Raw genomic sequence first — 23,743 nt, 5'->3', positions numbered from 1 at the left:
TCTACAATCACAATCAAAATCCAATTAATTTTACAATACAAAATTTCAAATCAAAATTATAATTAGAAGTTACAAGGTTTGGACTTTGGATTCAATAAAATTCCCATAGTAGATAAAAAGAATCAAGAATGGAAGTTATTATTAACATAATAGAGAAACTTGAAAAAGCTTGTTATTTACATAATAGATAATCAAATAGAACTATGGAAGTTGTTAATTACCTAAGCTAAATTGAAAATTTGAAAAGAAAAAAAATGGGAACTTACTGTGTGAGAGAGAAAGCTGCTGCTAGGAAGTAGAAAGTGAATATGTTGTTGTTTTTACTAAACCTAATTCTAATCTAAAAAAAAGGTTTAAAGGGGGAGGGTAAAAAGGTAAAAAAATTAAAAATGAAGGGTATTCCAGGGAATACCCTGGACCCCTCTACATCCGCCCCTGATAGGAGATCCACTTTTGGATATTGTGCCCATATTGGATGTAACATGACCTCGTGGAGAAGCAAGAAACAATAACCGATCGAAACTTTAATACAACCTTTTCTGATCCCATAGGAGGGGGAGACCCCATATTATACCAGCATCTCTTTCGGTTCTCCGGTCATCCAGAGGTATTTAATCTAATTCTGTTTAGATCCAGTTTCATAAGTCATATCGATTCGACTTTTTCGAGAAAACCGGTCTTCGGATATCTAGGCATGGTTTATGCCATGATCACTATAGGTGTTCTTGGATTTCTTGTTTGGGCTCATCATATGTTTACTATGGAAGCAACCTCAAGGAGCTCGTATGCCTTAAAAATTTACTCTCTGAGCTTAGGTTAGGAGATCTTCATGCCGCAAAACTCATGCGACAATCAAGCGACACTTCATATTACATTTAATTTGGTTTTCCATGAACGAACCAAGCACGTAGAAATAGATTGTCATTATGTAGGTTACATTGTACGTTCAGGAGAAATCACCACAAAGTTCATCAAATCTGAAGACTGATTGAATGATTTGTTCACTAAGTCTCTTAGGGATTCTCGAGTGAATTACATTTATAACAATCTCGATTCATATGACATATATGATTCAGCTTGAGGGGAAGTGTTAAGCATCAATATTTGTAAGAATATTACGTAGAATACTCCTTAGCCTATTTAGAATAGAATAAAATAAACCGTAACATATTCCTTATGTAATTAATTAAATAAGTTGTAAATTTCACTATATAATATGATCTCTATAGTAAAATTCAAACACACGGTCATGATTATGAGCTTCACAAAAACGACAATCCTAATTCCCCCAAAAGGAAACTTATACTTATGAGGCTTTGATAAGGCTTGTGGGTAATCGCCATCATTAGAATGATTATTAAGGATTCTACCGATGTCGCTTAATATTAGGCGTTGTCCTTAAGAGATTGATTTTGACATCTTTATCTCTCAATCATAACAACTTTATCATAACTTTAGATGAAGACTTCACCTCATAGAGTTTTAATCATCAAAAACCATTAAGGTTGTTTGATTTTTGCAGACATAGTACTTGCAAACACATAGATCCATATTCTCTCCCTTTTTTATAATGACATCACATCTCTCAAGGAGATGGATAAATAGAGAAACACCAATAAAATAATTAAATTAGTTAAACTCCCATTCAAAAATATAGAGAGCAATGCCCTACTTACCCTAAGAGTCCACTTCTCCCCCATTTCTCGTGATAAAATAGGAGGGAAACAAATAAACTGTTAAGGAAATAAATCAAAGCACATAGATCAGAAAATTCAAATATCAAGGGAAAAAGCATAAATCAAAAGTTACACAAGTTTGCAAAAATCACAACGACTAGAGAACAATGAGAAAAAGATAATGCAAGATGAGATGAAGAAAAGGGACAGTTTACGTTTTTAGGCTACTACTAATCTATTATTAGACCTAATAATCAATTATATTAGTTAATGTCATAAATCTCGACGATTGATTGGTGGCATAATACTTTTTAAGATCTTAGGTGTTTAAGCCATTAGGGTTAATCGATTATAGGGCACGAAATTTAAATTTCTAAAAGAACCTAATCAATTATACCTCTATGGTAATCAATTATTTAGACTTTTTTCAGCTTCCTTGGTCTACTAGGCCTTTGATGGCTTTTGGGCTTTTGCATTTGTATTTGGCACCTCATTTTTCTTACCAAAATTGCACCTTTTGGCTAAATATCTCATTTTTTCATGGCAACCTTGCTAAAAATAAATTTATCTCAAACCAAAAATATTTTTGTGATAAAATAATATTCATTAAGCATACATGAGCCCACTTCCTAAAGGACTTAATTAGAGTTTTTTGATTTAATTTCTATAAAGTGTTTTAACTAAAAAAATCTAAAGATAACTTGAGAAACTCCCCTTAGAAGGGAAATATAAACCATTGTAGATTTTCCATTTCTACGAATAACTTGATTCGAGAGATGGCTCAACAATTCTCAAGAGTCACACAATCATCAATGCTCTTTTACCTCAAATTTCCAAGAGGTTTTATGATCATGAGAATCATCAAATCTGTTGAAAAACACCATAATCTTTCACTTGCATAGTTATGGTGCACACATGTTATGCATAATATATTAGTATATTTGTAAAGGTTCAACAAGGGGAGACGTGGCAGGCAAGTGATGAAACACTTCACCCCAACACTTTTTTGATCTCCCGTATTTTAGATGGATTGCCCATTTACTATATGTGACGCTCCTTCCTCAAATACTTCCCCCACTTCCAGGATAACTCATCCAAAATGGGAAAACATGGGAAATGACATGTCTCCAATTCAAAACAATGTGGAAAAATTCAAGTAGAAATTAACCATGCTCTCAAGAGTAATAGAGGATTAACTACCCACTTCCAGGTTCTAGGATAAGTGAATGCAACTTCCTAGACGTCTGGGGTCCAAGTCCAAAAGCTAATATAATACATCAATCCAGAGGTTGAGAATGACAATCAGATATTCACACAATTTCAAGATACATAGAGCTTGTCACCTCCACGCGTGAGCTACCTCTAAACCCTACAACAAACCCAAAACCTATGAAAACTCTTAATCATTAGGGGTTGTCACGTATTGTACTTTCAGCAAGAACAAGTGGAGTCCACTGTGAGGCCCGAGAAAATTAACTTGGGCCAGACTCGTCGTTATCCATTGTTTGCTTTCACTATCTTCTCACGAGGATGGTTAAGCAAAGCTCAGAGGTCGCTGTCAACACTATTTCCAGAGGCTTTGTTGGCGGGGGAGAATCTTAATCTTCCTAGAGAAAGTACGCCATACATGTTTTTACAGCTGGCATTATACTTGCTAACATTACCAAATGTCGTTGGTGTTCTTCCCCGCAACCATGATTCATGGTCATAATGATGCAATATGATAACTGGGATGTGAAACGAGTGTTGATCGACATTATTAGTTCAACATATATCTTATTCTGAAACATTTTTTAAACACTCTGGCTCGACCCTAACCTTCGATTGTTCTCCCAAGTGAACCGTTTGATGTAATGCTCGAAACAACATACAAGCGCCATAATAATTAAAATAAAATACCTCCTCGATGCCTTGTAAATCAAAATAATATATTTTAGACATTCTTTGATTCATCAAAATAACTAAGACTATCTACAAAGGTTTACATATTCAACACTCTCCTTTTTTACTTTTTACACTCCCCATCATCTTCTCTCTCTTCCACCTAATAATTCAACATTCATTCAACTTTTACTCACTATAATGGTTTTTGTTTAATAAAATTCAACACCCTACCCCCACCACCTTTATTTTTTATTTTTATTTTCTTTTATGTTTTTGTAAGTATATATTAATAACAATTGTTGATTGAAATTAAATTAAATATTTAAGTCTTAATTTTTTATTTTAATTTTTTTTCTAATTTAGTAATTTATTTTAATTTTATTTTACTAATTTTATATACTTAATTAGTTTTTTTATTTGCAAGTAATAAAGACGAGATATAGGGATAATCATTATTAAAATATATAAAATTATAAAAAAAAAACTTAAAATACAATACAATAAACACACAGCACATCTAAAATGAAACATATAACTTAATTAGTACAATAGACTCAACTTACAAACAAGAATTTATTGGAGGCTAAATAAAAAAAATTAGAGAGAAAAAATGATTTTTTTCCTTTGTCCAAATCAAATGAATCAAGACTCTATTTATAGACAAAAAATGATGAATTTTGGTGAAAATAAAAATAAATAAAATAATTGATTTTCTATAAAATAATTGACTCCAAATAATTAAGGTGGGATAAAAATATAAACAATCACACCAACCAATAAAATTTTGCAAAGTATTAAAAGTAGCCCCCACTCATTTCTCATTCAACATTCAACGTGTTGAATATTTTCAACACAAATTAATCCATGTCACTTTCAACACCTCATTCAACAATTCATTGCAAGCATTCAACTAAAAAATATTTTCAACACCCCATTGCAAATGGTCTAAAGGAAAATATAATGGAGCGGAGCGGAACGGAATAAAATGGAGCAGAATGAAGTGGAACAAAATATAAACTCCATTCTATTGTTGGGATATTTTACGACGGAGCGGGATTAATATCTCATTCCATTGTTTGGAAATTGGATGGAGCAGAAAGCATTATAATGTTTTCATTCCATTTTTACCCTTTACTTCAAAAAGATTAATATGGTTAATGTAAAGTTTTGGAGGACAAAATTTGAATTGTGTTACTAATTTATTTTATTCCATTGGATACACCCCAATTTGGGCGGAATGAAAAATAAGCTAAAGTTGTGGTATTTGATGGAATGGATTCCATCACATTTCATTCCATTCCATTCAATTCATTTTTTATAAAACCAAACAATAAAACATAACATCATTCCACTCTATTTCATTCCATCATTTTCCATAATTCAAACATACCCTAAGTGACTGAAGTCATTCCCTTTCTAGAACTAAATAAAAAGTCACGTTTCTTGTAAAGCTAGTCAGAGACTCGTGCTGTCTCCCGGGTGTATTATTTGCGGTGTAGTAGTTTTTGAACGATATGAAAATTTTGAATTAAAGAAATTTGATCAAATTGCATATATAAAACGGAAATTAACCATTTTAAAAAAAGTTTTACTAATAAGATATTAGTAGTGTGAAACTTAGATTCTAAGTTAAAATAATGATCCACAAAGAAAAGTTTAAGATAAGTTAATACGGGTAATTTCATTCATATTTTAGATCATTTGATAAGGTTTGGTTGCTGGTAAGTAGATGAGAAAAATGGAAAGGTCAATCAATCTCAGACCACTGAACCAAATTCAATCAACTGAACCAAAGTCGTTAACATACCTCTTTGAAGTCATTTTGGGAACTCTTTGATGATATAAATTGCCAGAGTAGCAGGTTCATCATAAGGATATTTGGAAAATGAAGCATAAAACATTTTTCAAACTTAATTAAAAAGAAACAATAGCATTTAAAGTCGGGAAAAACAATAGCAAACAAACATTCAAAACAAAACATGACCTGATCTAAAACAACAATAAACCATTAGGAGACACATCACACGATCAGAATATGAAAAATAGATCAAATGAAAAAGAGAATTGCCGAAAACAAAATAAAATTGATTCGAAATAAAAGATTTTGGTTTTCTAAATAGAGCCTTCAGAGAAGAGAAAGAAAAATGTTTTCTTTTTCCGTTTCAAGTTATGACGGTCAGAGAATGAAAAAGGGTGATCGACGACAAGGTTCGTCAAAACAAAAATCCATTCGATTTATTAGGAAGGTCTTGTGATGGGGAGAACGAGTATGCAATTGGTTTTGCAATCATGGATGGTGATGGAGTGGAGAAAGAGATTACGGTGAACTAGGATTTAAAGGAGGAAAAGAGAGACGAGAAGAGAGGTTCTTTGGAGATGAAGAGATAGAAGTAGAAAATGAAATACACATGGAGATAATAGGAATTGGGTCTCATTATTATCTGGGTATTAATAAATAATAATACATTTTAAATAATGTTGCAAAATCTCAAAAATGAGTAATAATGATGCCACCTTGCAAAAACATATAAGAAAGTTCTTATTTAGTCAACCTTTTGTTAGTGCAATTTTGGTCCAGTGATTAGTAATCATTAGATAGTACTGTAGAATAGTAGATAGCAGATAGCTTCTCCTCACTTTTCACTCAAGAAATGCTTTGGAACGTGAAAACAAACAAACATGCCTCGAAACGCAGGAAATTGATCAAAGAGATTAGGTTTAGGGTTAGAAAAGTTCATCGGAGCTAATTTCATTTCCACCGCCACCGCCACCGCCACCTGAACTCCGATGTCGGATAGAATCAGCGACCTACCCGATCCGATCCTCTGTCAAATTCTCTCCTCCCTCCCAACCAAACTCGCCGCAACAACAACCGTTCTCTCACACAGATGAAAATCTCTCTATCTCCAACTCTCCATCCTCGACTTCAACGACGAAACCTTCCAACACTTCAATTCATTCATCCATTTCACATCCACGGTAATTTCCTCTCGCGACATCACCGTACCGATCCATTCCCTAACCTTCAAATGCAGCAACAAAACCTCTTCCTCTCACCAACGACTGATGCTCAATGGAGTTCTCAACTCTGTTTTCGACCGAATACGAGTCGAGAATCTCCGTTCCCTCGAAATCACATCCAATGGTAACCTAATAGTTCAATTACCCCGCCGCGTTCTTAGTTGTAAGAACCTTCAAGTTCTTAAGTTGAATAATGCAATAATGGAAGATAGTTGTACTTCTAGTGGATTAGGTTTTGAATCTCGTTTCGATTTTCCACTTCTCAAAATTCTCCATTGGAATGGTCTTAAATTCTTAACTGCAGAATTTCTTGTCAAGTTTATGTCCAGTTGTCCTGTACTAGAAGAATTGCACGCGTATGGTTCATCACACGTATCTCTTGTACATGATTCCGAGGAAAAGTTTAATCCGTTTCCCAATTTGGCAACCGCAACAATTTTCGATCATAATGTTCCGATTACTTTGCTCTCTGAGGTTCAGAGTCTGCATCTTAAAATGGTAAATCGGAAATTGTTTTTTGTGTGTATATTTGAATTGAGTTCGAGTTATATGAAAATAAGTTGTTTATACTTTATACAAACATATGCAGAATAGGAGGTGGATCCGTTGCGAGCAGCTTCCCTTGTTTCATCAACTCACCAACATTGACATCATCTTTACCTATATATTGTTAAAAGATGCGCTGAAGTGGTTGCTAGAGTTACTCGGAAATTGCCCCAAACTTCAAAATTTTAAAATTCAGGTTTATTTGTTGTTTAGAAATTATTGATATTCCCCTATTTTTAAAAGTCGAATTCCAAGATTTTAAATTCTAAAAACAATTATGTGAATTGTTTAAAGGATTATACGGATGGATATGGATATCTGATTGAGTTGGTTGGCGACTATTGGATTGATCCATCAACTGTTCCACAGTGTCTTTCATGGCAGCTCAAAACTTTCTTCCTTGGAGGCTACAAAGGCAACGAAAATGAGTTCCAATTTGTCAGATATATTATGCAGAACTCAAAGGTACTACAGACAGTGACAATTAAGACCACCCTCGACGCAGATATCGATAGAAAACACGAAATGATAAGGGAGTTATCTTCAACTACAATGAGTTCTACAGCATGTAAGCTTTTATTTGATTGATTGATGCAGGATGAGTATGTAATACTAGATTCTACATATACAATAGTAGAATTTGATGGTTTGAAATGCACCATATTTGACGATAAAGTTGATGGTATGGTGGAAAACAAACATAAGTGTTGGTGTGTTTTTCTGTGTCATTTACCTATGTCAACCAAATTCTAGATAAATAAACTTAGAGTTTGTAGTTGATGTATGGCTTGTATTTTGTACCCTGGACGAGTTTGTTATGGACTTGTGGGGGAGGATTAATAGATGTCATAATCTGCAACTACATGGTCGGTGTAGAGAGTAGAATGACACCTTGCTTTCAATGGAAAAACAACTAGCATGGTCTTAGTTTTTGCACACCACTCTAATAGCTTTTAGAATTTCATCACTAATTCTCAAAATATTATGGTTTTTGTTTTCTGTTTGTGTCTGACTTTGTAGTTTTGCTTGCTGTAGATTTCTTGTAGTTTTTAAGTTTAAGATTGCAGATTTTTAAGTTAATTATTAGGCATGAAACGCCGTACTGAAGAACTTGATCATGGAAACTGTTTTGTTAGTGCATTGGTTACAATTCTTGTGGTTTTCTAGCTAAACTAAACATGGACTGCAAAACTCCTTCCACTCTTGAAGCCATGGTTTTCTCTTCATCTACGAGTGTGTATAGTTAAAATCTTTGAATTTGAGTAATGCATAAGAATCATATTGCTTACCTGCTCAGGACCCATATTTTCCAGTCATCCAAAAAGACCACTTCATGGTAGTAACATTCACATCACGATAAAGATAATGAAACACAATAAACACCTTAAGATTGCTACCAATTATGAAGCTTCTTGGTCCTTCTTCACTTGAACAGTCCCAACCACTTGGAAATACAAAAGTAAGTTCGGTTTCATCTATTGATCGAGAAGATAACCCATTATAAAACTGAGTTGACATTGCACTTTAGAATAAATCTCTATTTCTCTTTCACACAACTCATATACTCCCCTTTCACGTCTGACTTTTTCACTCTCTAACCAACTTATTTATTTTTTATAACCATGACCTTTAATATTTATAACAATTTTCGAATATAACAAAACGAACACAAACACCCCTAAAAACCCGCCTAAAACAAACAACATAGAGAACAAATAAAGAGATTTAACATTATAGCATATCTAAAAGATTACAATCATCAAAATGATATCATCTGGGTCATACATCTTAACACATACATCACTATCAATTTTAACCTACTTCCACGCATGTTATAGTTCGTTATTCGTAATTGAGAAGACCGAAACAAACCTACCAATTCTTTTAATTTTCATCATGTTTAATCTCTTCGTCTAACAACATATCAAGCTCCTCTAAAGTTAGCTCAAAATTCTGGTTGTTCCAAAAATGTATCTTTAACATAGACTTGAGAATCGAATAACAGACATACCCATTTTTTTAAGGGTCATGCTAACTGCCCTAAGGGCACATGTTAAGAGCTAAATGTAGAAATTTTTTCGAAAAAATTGTGCATTGTTTTCTTAAAAAGTTTATAATTAATGTGTTTATTACATTTTCCAATACAAATTTGCTATATTTAAGTTTCTTGGCATGTGACCCAAGGGCATATGTTAACTTTATCCTTTTTTTAATAATGATGTTAGAAAAAATAAGAAAGAGGTGTGAAAATAGTGAGGAATGAAATATTTATTTATAAAAAATAGAAATATACATGGACGTCAATCTTATTGACACATTCTATTAGAGCATCTCCAATGGTGCAACCCATTTTTGGGTTCTTTATAGGTCCCACTAGCCACATCATCTTAAAATAATTTTTATAATTTTTATTTTAATTGTATAATTCTAAAAAGTTATTATTGGGCCCACAACTTTACCTCATAAACTAATTTGATTAGGTACCACAATTTTTTCATAGTTGCATTGCAATGCAATGGTACTATGATGTGGCATGTCTAGGTGGAGAACTTATTAGAAAGAACTACCATTGGAGATGGTCTTAATCCTACAACATTAACGACAAGACAATTAAACTGATGTATTGGTGGTGCATGTGCCATGTTGACTGCCGTCTAAATATAATTTTGAGAGTTAGCGTCAATTGATTTGGCAACATATTTTTTAATGCGATTTTTTTTTTCTTTCAAACATGGGTAATTTGATATATAATTGAAAAAATGATTATATAAAAAATTAAGTTAGAAAAAAAGGGTTATTTTAAAAAAAAAATCCTCATTACTTTCATTTTCTATAATTATCATCAACTCAAATTTGCTCAGTTTCTTTGATATAACTGTTATTTGTTCTTATAAACGATATTTCTAATTTTTTTATGACCCAAGTTTTGTCTCGAAAATATATTTATACCTCCAATTATCGTTATAAAGATAATTAATTTAAACAACAAATGCATTTATAAAAAAAAAAAAAAAAAAAACAAACACAACTTCAATGCCGGATCTTAAACTTTTATAGTTTTATCTAATTTCTCACGATAGAGATTGAACTTGAATTTTTGATAAATAATGGTACAGTTTTGAATATTTATGTCGTCTTTAAAATAATATAAAAAACATTTAATTTTAACAAATATAACTTAATGTATGATCTTTGAAAATTTATATTTATAAATATAAGTTTTTAATATACTCTTTCCATTTTGTATCATAAATAAAAAAAAATTAAATTCATTAAATGATTAATACATCTTATTTATATATAGTCAAATTTCATAACGCCATAATATTTTTGGATATTTGACAAAGTTTCATTTTTGCCTCTTGTTTTCAGGGTATATCTCCGAAATTATTTTTTTATTTTACGTTAAATTTTTCCGCAATTGTATTTACGGAACTATTTAAAAAACGTAAAAGAAGATTATGTAAATGCAATACATTTACAAAAGAATTCAACATAAAATAAAAAAGTAATTCCATAGATAAAACTACGACAAATATATTTTGAAAACGTAAATATTTATATACTTGAGAACCTAAGAAGTGAGGGGAAATATTCTCATTTATCAAATGAACTTAAAAAATTAATATATTTTTATTATCAAATTAATATCTATTAAATTAATATTTTTCTTATTTTTATTAATATATTTTTATTATTAATATTAATATCTATTAATATATATATTATTTATTCAATAAACATAAAAATAATTTATATATAATATATAGGATAAGAGAGAGCATAGATTATTCAATGTACTTGTACAACAACAGTTCTCAAAACCTGTCTTATAATATAATATTATTATTACTATTAACCATTTTTGTCAGCACACAGTTCTCAAAACCTCACTCCAATTTGCTTCCTTCTTACCAATAAACTTCACTCCATTTTCCTTCCTCTTTCTCTCATCACCTTCCTCTCTTCCAACCTTCACCAATCAACCATTCCCACGAGGTAACACACCAAACTTTTCTTAAATGCTAACTCTCTGTGATGTTTTATGAATCCTGTATTTGTATTGTATTGATTGATCTCTCATGCTTTGTTAGAAATTGAAAAATTCTAGGGTTTATCTATTTTATGTAAAAATCATTGCTTGATCTCATTTTCATTTTGGGTTTTTGTAAAAATTTGTTTTTTTCTCTCTTCCTGAGAGTATATTCTTGATTGCATGACCCTTTTGTCTTTTTCTGCTGAAAATGCCTTTTTTTTTTATTTTAGGTTTTGAAATGAAGTAGAAAAAGAGGAATTAGGGTTTTGATAGCTCTTGTTTGAGGTGAAAAAAGTGTGATTTTGTGTGAATTTTATAATGGAAGAAGGATTAGGTCGAAACTCGGTTCCTCCTCCCGGCTCCATTGACAAGTCTAAGATTCTAGATATTAAGCCTATAAGATGTTTGATACCTGTTTTTTCGAAGAATCCTCAAGCTCCGTATTCAGGAGAGTATCCGGCCGGGTTTTCTCCGTTTTTCCCATTTGGTGGACCTCAGGAGGCTTCAACCACTGGGGTGAAACCTAGAGGTAGAGCAATGCCGACTCCGATTCGGTCATTCAGGAGCCCTGTAGGCGAGGATGAGGATCTCAATGGCAATGATGGTTATAGTCACAAAAGAAATGCACCGCCGAATACGAGCCGGGTCAAGTTACAGAAGATCAAACCAAATCATAATTCCCATGCTGATTTGAGTGGTTTAGTTGGTATAGGCGCGACACAAAAAAACGATGGTAACCGAGAAGTTGTTAATATTGTGCTCATGTCGTTTGATGCACTGAGAAGAAGGCTAAGTCAACTTGTTGATGCCAATGATGTGGACATGGGTATGTTCAAGCGTACTGATTTGAAAGCTGGGAATATTTGTATGTCCAAAGGAGTTCGAACAAATGCGACAAAGAGAATTGGATCGGTACCTGGAGTTGAGATTGGGGACATTTTCTTTTTCCGAATGGAAATGTGTGTTGTTGGTTTGCATGCCCAATCGATGGGGGGAATTGATGCCATCAAGAGTGACCATGAGAATGAGACTTTGGCTGTTAGCATTGTTTCGTCGGGAGAATACGACGACGATGAAGCTGAGGATGGTGATGTTTTAATTTACACCGGTCAGGGTGAGAACTTTAACAAGAAAGAGAAGCACTTGTCTGATCAGAAGCTTCATAGGGGTAATCTTGCTTTGGATAGAAGTTCAAGACAACATAATGAAGTAAGAGTCATCCGGGGAATCAAAGATACTACGTCTGTGGGCTCAAAAATCTATGTCTATGATGGTCTGTATAAAATTCAAGATTCATGGGCTGAAAAAGCAAAAAGCGGCGGCGGCGGCTTGTTTAAGTATAAGTTGATAAGAGTGCCTGGACAACCTAGTGCCTTTTCTGTTTGGAGATCAATTCAGAAGTGGAAATCTGGAATTCTTGCGAGGTCTGGACTAATTCTCCCGGACCTATCCTCGGGAGCTGAGAGTATTCCTGTTTCACTTGTCAATGAAGTCGACAACGTGAAGTCACCTGCCTTTTTTACGTATTTCCAGTCGCTTAGACATCCAAAATCATTCAGTTTAACGCAGCCTTCACATGGTTGCAGCTGTAGTTTTAAAAAAGCATGTGTCCCAGGTGATTTAGACTGCTCTTGCATTCAGAGAAACGAAGGTGATTTTCCGTATATTATCCACGGTGTTCTAGTGAGCCGGAAGCCATTGGTTCATGAATGTGGCCCTACATGTAAATGTTATCCTAACTGCAAAAACCGAGTATCTCAATCTGGTTTAAAGCACCAAATGGAAGTGTTCAAAACGAAGGATAAAGGCTGGGGTCTTCGATCATGGGATCCTATTCGTGCTGGCGCTTTTATCTGCGAGTATGCAGGAGAAGTTATTGATAAAGCTAGGTTAACTCAGCTTATACAAGAAGGAGACACTGATGAGTATGTTTTTGATACAACCCGTGTTTACGAATCTTTCAAGTGGAATTACGAGCCTAAGTTACTCGAAGAAGTGAGAACAAACGAGTCTAGTGAGGATTATGCTATGCCACATCCTCTTATTATAAATGCTAAGAATGTTGGAAATGTGGCTAGATTCATGAATCATAGTTGCTCACCAAATGTTTTCTGGCAGCCTGTCTTATACGAAGAGAACAACCAGTCATTTCTCCACGTTGCATTTTTTGCGTTGAGACATATTCCGCCAATGCAAGAGTTAACATATGACTACGGGGTTAATCGATCTGATAATGCTGAGGGTAGTAGTGCACACAAAGGTCGAAAGAGATGCTTTTGTGGATCATTGAAATGCCGCGGTTCTTTTACTTGACACCTTGTCGCGGTTTTCACAAACTTACATGATGCTGGGCAATGCAATCTTGATTAAAAAGGTTTCAAGATCTCACCCCTTTTCTTGATATATTCAAAATCATATACTAGACCCTCTTTAGCAACGGGGTCACATAAAAATCCTTTTTTTTTTGTGGCTAATTGTATAGCTTCCGTTTATCTTATTTTGATTTAACAGATGGATGATAGTATTCTGTAAGAAGATTCCGATCAAGTTTAGAACTTTCTTTAGCTGATGCAAGCTTCCAACGATCCTTGTCAAGGGTTGGTAGGTGAGTTTGTTTGAACCATAAATAAATCATGTGTGACCTGGCCCTTTTGTTTTAGTCCAACTTTATCATAAATATTCAGTGAAGCTGTATAATTTATGTAAATTATGAGCTGGTAATGGCCATGATACACTCACTAGAAAGTACATAACTAGTGATATGATGTTTATCTTTGACTTTGTTCTCTCGCGAATTGTATTCGTCTAAACTTGTCTTCGACTGTGATCTTGCTTCGGTTTTTGGTTTCAGCAGCAATCATGGCTCATGCGTGATTGAGCTGCATGAACTCCATTGTAGTTTATGTTGTTTATTATTGAGAAGTTATTGTAGTATGTTTAGTGATTTATCAACTCACAGGCCAAGGGCCTTCTCCTTTTATTTGATTATTGTGTTTTGGCGAGATAGGTATAAAATCTTCGTCCTAATCGGTTTTTTGGAGGGCAGTTGAGTTTTTGAAAATTTAAAATTATTTATGAACATGGAATATGGTTCTTTTTATAAACTCTTCCAATTTGTCGATATGTATCAAAATCTATCTTGGATTTATTAGAAAAAACATCTAGGGTTTGTTCATGAAGATTAATGTGTTATAGGAATCCTAAAATTCCAATATTGCCTTGTTTTGAAAAAACTTTTTTTTGTGTGTTTTTCCTCCAAAAAGGTCATTCTCTTTCGCATGGATATCTTAATCAACACTCTCAAACTTTTGTATACAAAAAAAATTATTTTTCAAAGATGTATGATGAAAATTTCATTGTTCAAAATGCTGAAACTTAACTGTTCATCATCTTCTACAAAATATAATCTTGTATTCTAATAGCTACGGCCGTCGTTCCTTGGGTTATCATAGATGACTCGATCAAGTCATAAGCCCCACCAACTACAAACATAGAGAATAACTCACCTAAATAACAAAAGTCATTTGATGTCGAGGGGGTTAGACCTCCTATTTGAGACAAACAAAGGCATAATTAATCGTCTCCTTGGTCATTTTGTGAGAGTTTTAGTTGTAATGGAACTCACTAATTAGTTAAGATATAAGGTTTTAGTGGAGAGAAAATGTTATGCTTTTATGAGGAATTGGAATATGAGAATTTACCAAATTTTTTCACTTTATGCAATTGTAACGGTCAGCATATTGATATTTGTAAGAGGAGAACTATAGATGAACATCTCCCATTGGAAAAAGGGTGAGAAGAAAAATCAAATCAAAGAAAACACGAAGAAATATGTTCAAGTTGGAAGCAATAACTTAGACAACAACCCCTAATAGATTTGGTGGACTCATCATCTAGACAGGGAAGAAAAGACTACTTCAAAACTTGGAGGGAACTAAAATATGTTAAAAGTCATTCATGCAAATGATTATGAGACTTTGGTTAAAGAAAACACTACTTCAAAACTTGGAGGGAACTAAAAACTTATTAGTTGACCAAGATGTTGCTTTTGAGATCTCTTTGGAATTTGAGGTTGTGGATGCCGTGCAAAATATCCAGGATGACATTGAGACTGCTAAATATTTGTTCCCTGAGTTGGTGCATATGGACAAGCCAAAATAAAAACTCTACCAAAATGATTCACTCCCTCAGCGTTGACAACTCTGATAAAAAAAGCTATACTAGATATGCGGTTGGCTATCACACTTATTTATTTAAGATTTTTTCTATTTTTCAGGACAATTACCTTATGGAGGAAAGCATACTTTGGTCAATAAGCAACTCTGTGATTCGCTAACAATATTTCTTTCCAATGAAGAAAAATATAATGTTGTCCTTAGTTTAAAGAGATATGGTGAGAAAATTCAGAGCAATCTTTATAGATTGCACTAAGCGACTTAGTGGCATTTGAGCTTAATTTTTTTATATGATGATTAACTTTAAACGATTCACTAAATAAACCTCATCCTTAAATGGCGAGAAGTATGACTGGAAAAAAGAGACGATGAAAATTTTTATAAAGAGGATGAATTGTGATATCCGAACCACCGTTAAAAATGGTCTATTTATTCTCACACTTCAAGTAGACAGTGTTGTGGAAAACAAATCTAGATATATTTGGACCAAAGAGGATAAATAAATAATGCAATATAATTTGAAAGGTAAAACTATAATCATTATTGTTTTAGGTAAGGATGAGTTTTTTTTCGTGTTTCACACTGTAATTTTACACATAGAAAAAGAAAATGTGTTAGGGCATTTTTCATCCAATCATTGATAACATTACTAATAATTAAGAATAACAAGCTATGGACATTAAAAAACTTTGAGACGATAGAAACTAAAAGGAAGGTACCAAACCAAAACTTTAATCCAAACAACCAAGCAAAGTTCTTCCTCAAGAGACATGTGAGTTTTGGAACTCCAACCTTTAAATCTATCCAATTACGGATCATGTCTTTACCTTTGACACTAGCTTTATCACGCTCAAATCTATTATTCAAGTTCACAATATTGATTAATCTCACAACTTGTGAATGAAACAATTGTTGACTGAAAAGAGGAGTTTGATTTGCCACATCCCTAGTAAAATTCTTACTCCAAAACACATTTCCTTCATCCAAGCTTCTTTGAGGCATTTCATCAAATATCTTGAGCACAAACTTAAAACAACCTAAGCCTAATAACAACACACTCAACAAAACAAACCAAACAATAAAAAAATAGAAACCACAACATAACAAGTACAATAAAATAAACTATTACATGAAGATACACATAAAATTCGGGCTTCTTTATATTCCGGTGGTGGCGGCTCCGGTGTGGTCGTTTTCCATGTCGATACCACTCTAGACCATCGGTTGGTGGAGGTGATTTTAGGATTGCAAACGATTGATGGTTGATGGTGGAGAGGAGGAGGAGCTTGATGGAAGTTGGAGGAAGAAACAAGTATGGATCTAACATGAGTGAGAGTTTCAAATGAATGAAAAGAGAGGAGGAAAAACTTACAGGGGGGGAGAACCTCCATTGAATAGGAGATGACCATCATAATGGTGGTGAATAGCTTCGATGAAGGAGGAGCCCCTACAAAAAAGGAGGTGACACACATCAAGAGAGGGGAACATGGAAAATCCTAGGTTTAGAGAGGGGACAACTTCTCTCTAAACATTTTCTAGTATGGAACTCTCGGGACATCCTTCAAGTTAGTACAACCAAGATAAAAAAAGGGTTAGGATAAATACACTAATCCATGAATATGAACTCTTTACAATAAAGATTAAAAAAATATTTAGGATATAGATAAATAACTTATTCATATTGTTAATTACTTAAGAACTCTAGGTAAAAATATTTTAAAAAAAGATTTTAATTACCAAAATCTTTAGATGTTTAAAATGCAACTAGCAACCTAAAGGTACTGTGATTTATGAATCTAAAGATTTATCTTTTATGGATTTGTAGATTTTGTTTGATAAATTACAAGAACATGAAATTGGGTTAAAATGTCTTGCTGAAAGCGATGAATGTGATAAGAAAAAAATCTTGCACTAAAAATTACAAATTACAAGGATATGGAGCCATAACATGAAAAATGTCAATGTGAGGAAAAAGATAGATTAGGGAAACATTGTGCAGCGAAGTCAATGCAGCGGGATAGAATTGTAGATTTGAAATTTAAAGAACTAGGAATGTTTGCGATTATATATATATATATATATATATATATATATATATATATATATATATATATATATATATATAAAATTTAATTAAGGGAAATGTTAACCAATGTCCTTGAGACATTCTTTAAGTAATTAAAGTGGTAAATATTTTTAAAAATGTGTCTATTTAATACATTGAAAATGTATTGAAAATTGAAATATTGACTTTTATACTCATTCTGAGGGAGTATTAATCTGAGTTGTGCGGGGAAACAAGAGAATTTGATACACACCATTTTCCCTAGTCTTGAATGTGAACCAAACAGAAAGAAAATACGATGAGTCCAAACTTCAGAACCGGTGACATTGTATGGGCAAATCCAACAATCCCCTCCCCTTCCACCACCACCAGCTGGTCTCCGGCCCTCATCACATCCTCCTCCGACCTCACCATCTCCCTCTCCTTCTTCAACAACCCCATCCCCACCCGCACATTCTTTCTCGAATCCGAACTCCTCCCCTTCGACCAACCATTCCCCTTTACAACCTCAATTCCTCCCCAAAACGACGCGTTTAGAACCGCCCTTAGGTTATTCGGTCTCAGAATCGTTTCCGGTTTAACCTGCCGCTGTATAATAACCGGCCATAATGAAGATAAGAGAGGTTTAAACCGGTTTGAACCGGATAGGGTTTTGGCTTTTGTTTTGCATGCTGCTGTTTCTCCTTGGGTGGAAGGTTCGCGGGTTGTTGATGCCGTTAAGTTGGTTGCAAATGTTCATGCTTTTCGTAGGTATTCTTCAGTTCGGCAGAAGAAACTCTACCAAGAAAATCGAAAATTAGGTATTTTTTAATTTTTTTTCCTAATTTGATTGTTGAAAAGTTTATAATTTTGATGAATTTCTATGCTGTAGTTAACCTGGCACGATAAATGCAACAACGGTACCAAATAGAGACAAAAGTGTCGTTGCTATATATATAGACATAGAGATAAGTATCATCCTGTTTTTGTTTTTGGGTTGGGAGTTTTGATTGAGATTTTGGCAGATATTGCAACCTAATAGTTGTTACATAAGATAAGAAATGTTTTGATTGCGACAATGAAAGAGATGATTAGGGTAATTCTTGTAGAATTTGTCTCTAGACATTTGTGGAGAAGAATGTAGAGTTCATATTTAAACATGACATTCATGGAAAAGACACTTAGAAGCATGATAAGGGTTTAACAACATGTAATTTTGTTCCATGTGAGAAAGGATCGAATTCTGACTCTTTACATGGAAGAAACTTAATTGTGAGAAAATTCATCTTGTGAGAGAAAATTTACCTTGTTTTAAGGTATTGATTAGTTACTACTAAGTACTAAACAACGATGAATATTCTGAGTGACTGGGTCATTGCAGTAAAAGAGTGAATAATAGATTGTCTTCGTTAGTGGGGTGGGAATGATGACGGGCAACTTTGGTTTGGCTGAAAGGCATTGAGATGTAGCAAAAATTTTGAAGCCGTGTGGAAAAATACTCTGGTTTAACAATTTTTGAACCCAAAATTTCCTTTTTATTGAACATACTTACACAAGCATAATTTTGTGATTTTGCGTTTGAAAGAGTCTACACAATTTCAACCGAGTTTTCTCCAAGTTGAGCTTTATGTGATTCAACTAGACTTTCCTAGCTAGAAACATAACACGGATGAGTTTGCTAGTCAACTTGGGTGTTTGATAGCCATGCTTGTGAGATCATCCATAATTTGAAATGGAAAATTATTATACTACATGATTTCAATTAGTCAATATTTACCATTTTCTTGACATCCCTAAGTTGAATAGTATGTTGATGTTAGAAATTTGAAATTTCTGATAAAATAACTATGCTGTCCTGTTCTTGTGGAAACAGGCTTTTATTGTTGTATATTGTTATTGAGTATCCGATTTCTTGAACTACAAAAGGTATATATTGATTTTTCCTGTTAACTATTTTTTTATCATTAGGTGATAATGTAAAGCTGCATCGATGTTCCTCTTTGAGTCAGAAGGTTCACTTAGGTACTCGTAAATCTGCGGCTTTAGAATCCAAAGATAAATCTCAGGTCATATCCAAGCAAGGGGAGGAAAACTCAACCATTGGTGCTATAAGAAGATTGAACCCAACAGTTCCTGATTTGGAAGGATATAGTGGTAAGGCTGAACTCTTTATGCATTCTACTGCCTTAATCCCATTGCACATTAGGGGAAACAATCTAAAGTTGGAAAGGCAGAACCTCTTGAGATTTAAAAGTATATTACCCCGTGGCCTAGTCGATATGTGCTTTGGAAACTATTCTAGAATGAGGGAAGCTCACTTTTCTATTTCTTCAAACTTAAATACTCACTTGATCAGTTATATCAGTAAAAGAAAAGAAGATGTACCAAGGCTTTGCTCTGGATTGGAAGAAGCAGAGATCACTATATGCCTCAACAGGAAAAGAAAGCGAGGTGATAAACATGATTTAGGTCATGTTTTTCCGCAAACTAGCAGAACACACATAAAAAAAAATACTAGACCTAGGATCTTAAACATCAAGATGCTTGAACCAGAAGAAAGTATACAAATAGACTATCAGGCCCGCGTACATTTTGGCGAAACTAACATAAATTTCACTGATAAGGATCAGAAACTTGATATGAAAAGAAGTCAACATTTGACCTTACAGCAGTCTTTTACCCGTGAATATTCACCCAACATGGTGGCTGACTTCCAATCTGATAACTGTGAGGTTGATGCTAGTGCAGCAAAAGTTAACTTTGTGTTGGGATCTAAGTCCCCTGTTTACCAGAAGAGGCTGCAAAGAATTCGCAATGGTGATATAACACCTCTTAAGTCAAAAGACTCAGTGAGAATAAAATCGTTTTCTGGGGATTGTTTGGTGGAGAGTAAAGATTCTTATCACTATATTGCTTCTTGTTCAACATTTAAATCAAAAGTTGGACAGCAATCAAAACCACATGTTCCCTTATGTTCTAAATCTTTGCACATGAAGTTTCCCTATAATTTCAACATACCTTCGAAAGAACAGCTAATAAAGAATTTTAGTGTATTTGGCTCCGTAGATTCTTCAAGCACAAGAGTCTCTTGGCACTATGGCTCAGCTCAGGTGGTTTTTTTCAAAGAAAGTGACACAGTTGCTGCATATCACTATGCCAAAAGGAAAGTCTGGTTTGGTGAGCCTAATATCCAGTTTTGGCTTGAACCTTTTGAGCACGAACGGAGAGAACTCAAGTGTTCATATCTCATTAGTCCCTTATGTTCTAAATCTTTGCACATGAAGTTCCCCAAGAATTTCAACCTACCGTCGAAAGAACAACTAATAAAGAAGTTTAGTGTATTTGGCTCAGTAGATTCTTCAAGCACAAGAGTCTCTTGGTACTGTGGCTCAGCTCAGGTGGCTTTTTTCAAAGAAAGTGACGCAGTTGTTGCATATAAATATGCCAAAAGGAAGATCTGGTTCGGTGAGCCTAATATCCGGTTTTGGCTTGATCCTTTTGAGCACAAACGAAGAGATCTCAAGTGTTCATATCCCATGCAGCCATCATCAAACAAACTAATAGGACCACCACTGAAATCATGTCTGAAAAAATCCAATTCCTTGAAACAGGAAAACAGAAAGAAACATTATAGGGTAAGATTTACTGTAGAAACTTAGTTTGTACAAATTTGTTGTATTAAGCATGTCTTACCCTATTCAATGAAGTGTTTCTGCTTATCTTTGCTCCTTTTTTTAACTATGGATGATGAATGCCAAAGCTTTATTTAATATCATGCATGCATGCAAGTACTCAAAAACTTGCAGTGGACCTTGATTCCTTGCAATCTAAACATGGAAGAAATCTGTCGTTATAGGTAGGTATATAGGCCGTGGACCTTGATTCCTTGCAATCTAAGTTACTTACAGTCACTACAATAAGTTCATCTAAGCTATTGAATCTAGATCTGGCAGGTTACATAATGATTTTGGAAAAATCTTCTATCAATCTTAGAAAATCAAACAACTAGCTCAAAATTCAAAATACCCAAAAGCGAACACTTAATTGTTGTTTATGAAGAGACTGACACATATCAATTTCTTTTGTATTGAGCAAGTGAACTTGTACATTTAAATGATTTTAACCTTAGTATGTGAGGCAAGGAGACAAGTCATTAAATTTTGAAAAGTTTTATATCCCAAGTGAAAGAGAGGTGACCGATTATGAGGAGGAGGATGACCAATTTTTTTTATTTTGACTAACATATTTGAGAGAAATGACTAACATGATATATTTTAAAAAGTTATATGTAGAGGCCTGGAGACAACACCTACTCTTTTTCGTTCGAGGGTATCAAAGGCATCCAACTATATTAATCGAAAGATTCAGTTTGTATGGGATCGAGACAAAAATGAACACTTAGTAGTTGTTTTTGAAAAGAACATTTCAATTTCTTTTGTATTGGGCAAGTGAATCTGTATCTATAAATGATTTAAACCTCAATCTGGGTGAGACAAAGAGACAAGTCATTAAATTTTTGAAAGAGTATTATATCACAAGTGCAAGAGAGGTGACCGGTTATGAGGATGATGATCAAAATTTTTGACTTTGACTAACAAATTTGCGAGAAAAGACTAACATAATAAATTTTGAAAAGTTAAGAGTTCAAAATAATTTACTTTTTTAAATATATGACAAAAATGAACTCTGAATATAAACTACATAAAAAAAATATTAAACCTAAATAAAAATATTTATCAATATTAAATAAAACACCAATGAATAATAAACTAACACAATATACTAGATTAATAAAAAAAAGTAAACAAATATTAGAATATATGTTAATAAACTAACACAATATACTAAATTAATAAAAAAAGTAAGCAAATATTAGAATATATGTTGATTCATTTTGATTTTAAAAAATTTATTTAAAAGTTAAAAACAGATTGACTTATTTTTACAAAATGACATGTACAGAGTATAAAATGTTCATTATGAAAATGTAATTAATAGTAAAAAGTATTCAAAAGTAATGGAACAGTCGCCAAAGCTAAGCAAACATTCAGTTTCGTAAACGACAGGTTGTATTGTATGAAAAAACGGTGATAACTTATAAGCATTCATGTCGTTCATAGAGCAAAATGCAGAAAAAATGAAAAAAATATCAGAGCCTGGTTTCGATCCAGGGACCTGTGGGTTATGGGCCCACCACGCTTCCGCTGCGCCACTCTGATTTGTTGATACTGATTTCGTAAAGATACTATTTATTTAATTTTGTTAAACATTACAAATGATAATCAGTGATTAATATTGCCAGATATGCCTATTCTAAAGCTAAAGCTATAATAGTAAACTTCTACCAATGTTAATTTTTTATCCAATGGTTGCATAATTTTTATATGAACTAACATCTAATAAAGCACCTCAGTTTAAGTCACTAACACACAATTTCATTTAACAATGAAGGGATAAGAATGAATGAAAGTAGTAACAACAAATTGAATTGTAAAAAGATTATAATTTTCATTGAAAGTAACAAGTTATTTTTTGAATTGAAAATTTATTACATTGAAACAACAACAAAAAAATGCCAAAAGATAATCACAACTATCACGAGGACGTTGTTAATCTTCTTTTCACTAGCCAAGTTTTTATTTATATTTCAATCATCTTTTACCCTGTTTTTTTTTTCCAAAGTCATTGTCAAATTACTTAAAAAAAATAATTCTTCACTTCACATGTAATTAACATTAAAAGAAAAATTACTTTTTCACGTAACAACTTCGAATTATCAATGCAATAACAACTTCACAATAATTGATTACCGGTTCTTTAGCGCATGTGAGAAGACCTTTAATTACACAACCTAATTACTATATTCATAGGAAATTACGGTTGTGATAAATCATTTAAATAACAAGAATAATTCGGCTATAGTGAAGTATCCCTAGTTCTAGGTGATATTCATTACCTCATGTTCTTAATCAGATCAATGAATAATAGCAGTCCAACTTAATTTACTCATGCAAAATCAGAATTCATTTGTCCGATAGGTAAAACATGAAAAACATATATGAGAACAAATCAACAATTAAGATACTAACATTGTCATTGCATCAATAAAATTGAATTCATTATATTCCGAAACAGCGACACCCCCTAACAATTGGGACTTTAGCTATTCATAATATTTAAGGGAAATATAGTATTCGGTGTAGACATTACATATAATGGATGAAAAATAAGTCTTCAATTGCAAAAGCTCATGAAAATCTGGATTTCAAGCATAAATATGTGTTATTCAAAATCCATAAAACTTATGCCCACACGTGTTTTGGGACGCATCTGGCCTGTTGACACGCGTCTGAGGACGCAC

At 33.3% G+C, this 23,743-nt stretch overlaps 3 protein-coding genes and 1 non-coding gene across 4 annotated transcripts; 3 read left to right on the top strand and 1 right to left on the bottom strand.

Annotated features, from left to right (window-relative positions):
* The first annotated feature begins 6,134 nt into the window (after positions 1-6,134).
* On the top strand, positions 6,135-8,357 carry LOC131657381 (putative FBD-associated F-box protein At3g50710). Its single transcript, XM_058926795.1, has 3 exons — positions 6,135-7,079; positions 7,171-7,323; positions 7,422-8,357. The coding sequence occupies exons 1-3, from the start codon at positions 6,627-6,629 to the stop codon at positions 7,713-7,715; spliced, it is 900 nt and encodes a 299-aa protein (XP_058782778.1). The 5' UTR covers positions 6,135-6,626; the 3' UTR covers positions 7,716-8,357.
* A 2,612-nt stretch (positions 8,358-10,969) lies between these two features.
* LOC131593559 (histone-lysine N-methyltransferase, H3 lysine-9 specific SUVH1-like) lies at positions 10,970-14,115 on the top strand. Its single transcript, XM_058866119.1, has 3 exons — positions 10,970-11,126; positions 11,394-13,537; positions 13,675-14,115. The coding sequence occupies exon 2, from the start codon at positions 11,482-11,484 to the stop codon at positions 13,474-13,476; it is 1,995 nt and encodes a 664-aa protein (XP_058722102.1). The 5' UTR covers positions 10,970-11,126; positions 11,394-11,481; the 3' UTR covers positions 13,477-13,537; positions 13,675-14,115.
* Positions 14,116-17,544: 3,429 nt separating this feature from the next.
* Positions 17,545-21,437, top strand: LOC131593558 (uncharacterized). The gene is made up of 2 exons (XM_058866117.1): positions 17,545-18,203; positions 19,351-21,437. Exons 1-2 carry the CDS (start codon positions 17,702-17,704, stop codon positions 21,039-21,041), a joined length of 2,193 nt encoding a protein of 730 aa, XP_058722100.1. The 5' UTR covers positions 17,545-17,701; the 3' UTR covers positions 21,042-21,437.
* A 1,092-nt stretch (positions 21,438-22,529) lies between these two features.
* Positions 22,530-22,601, bottom strand: TRNAM-CAU (transfer RNA methionine (anticodon CAU)). The gene has a single exon. It is a non-coding gene; the product is annotated as a tRNA-Met (tRNA).
* Positions 22,602-23,743: the final 1,142 nt, after the last annotated feature.

This window comes from Vicia villosa, linkage group LG3 (genome assembly GCF_029867415.1).
Source record: "Vicia villosa cultivar HV-30 ecotype Madison, WI linkage group LG3, Vvil1.0, whole genome shotgun sequence".
Classification (NCBI taxonomy): Eukaryota; Viridiplantae; Streptophyta; class Magnoliopsida; order Fabales; family Fabaceae; genus Vicia; species Vicia villosa.
Note: the sequence above shows the minus strand (reverse complement) of the source record. Positions and strands in the feature narration are given on the sequence as shown.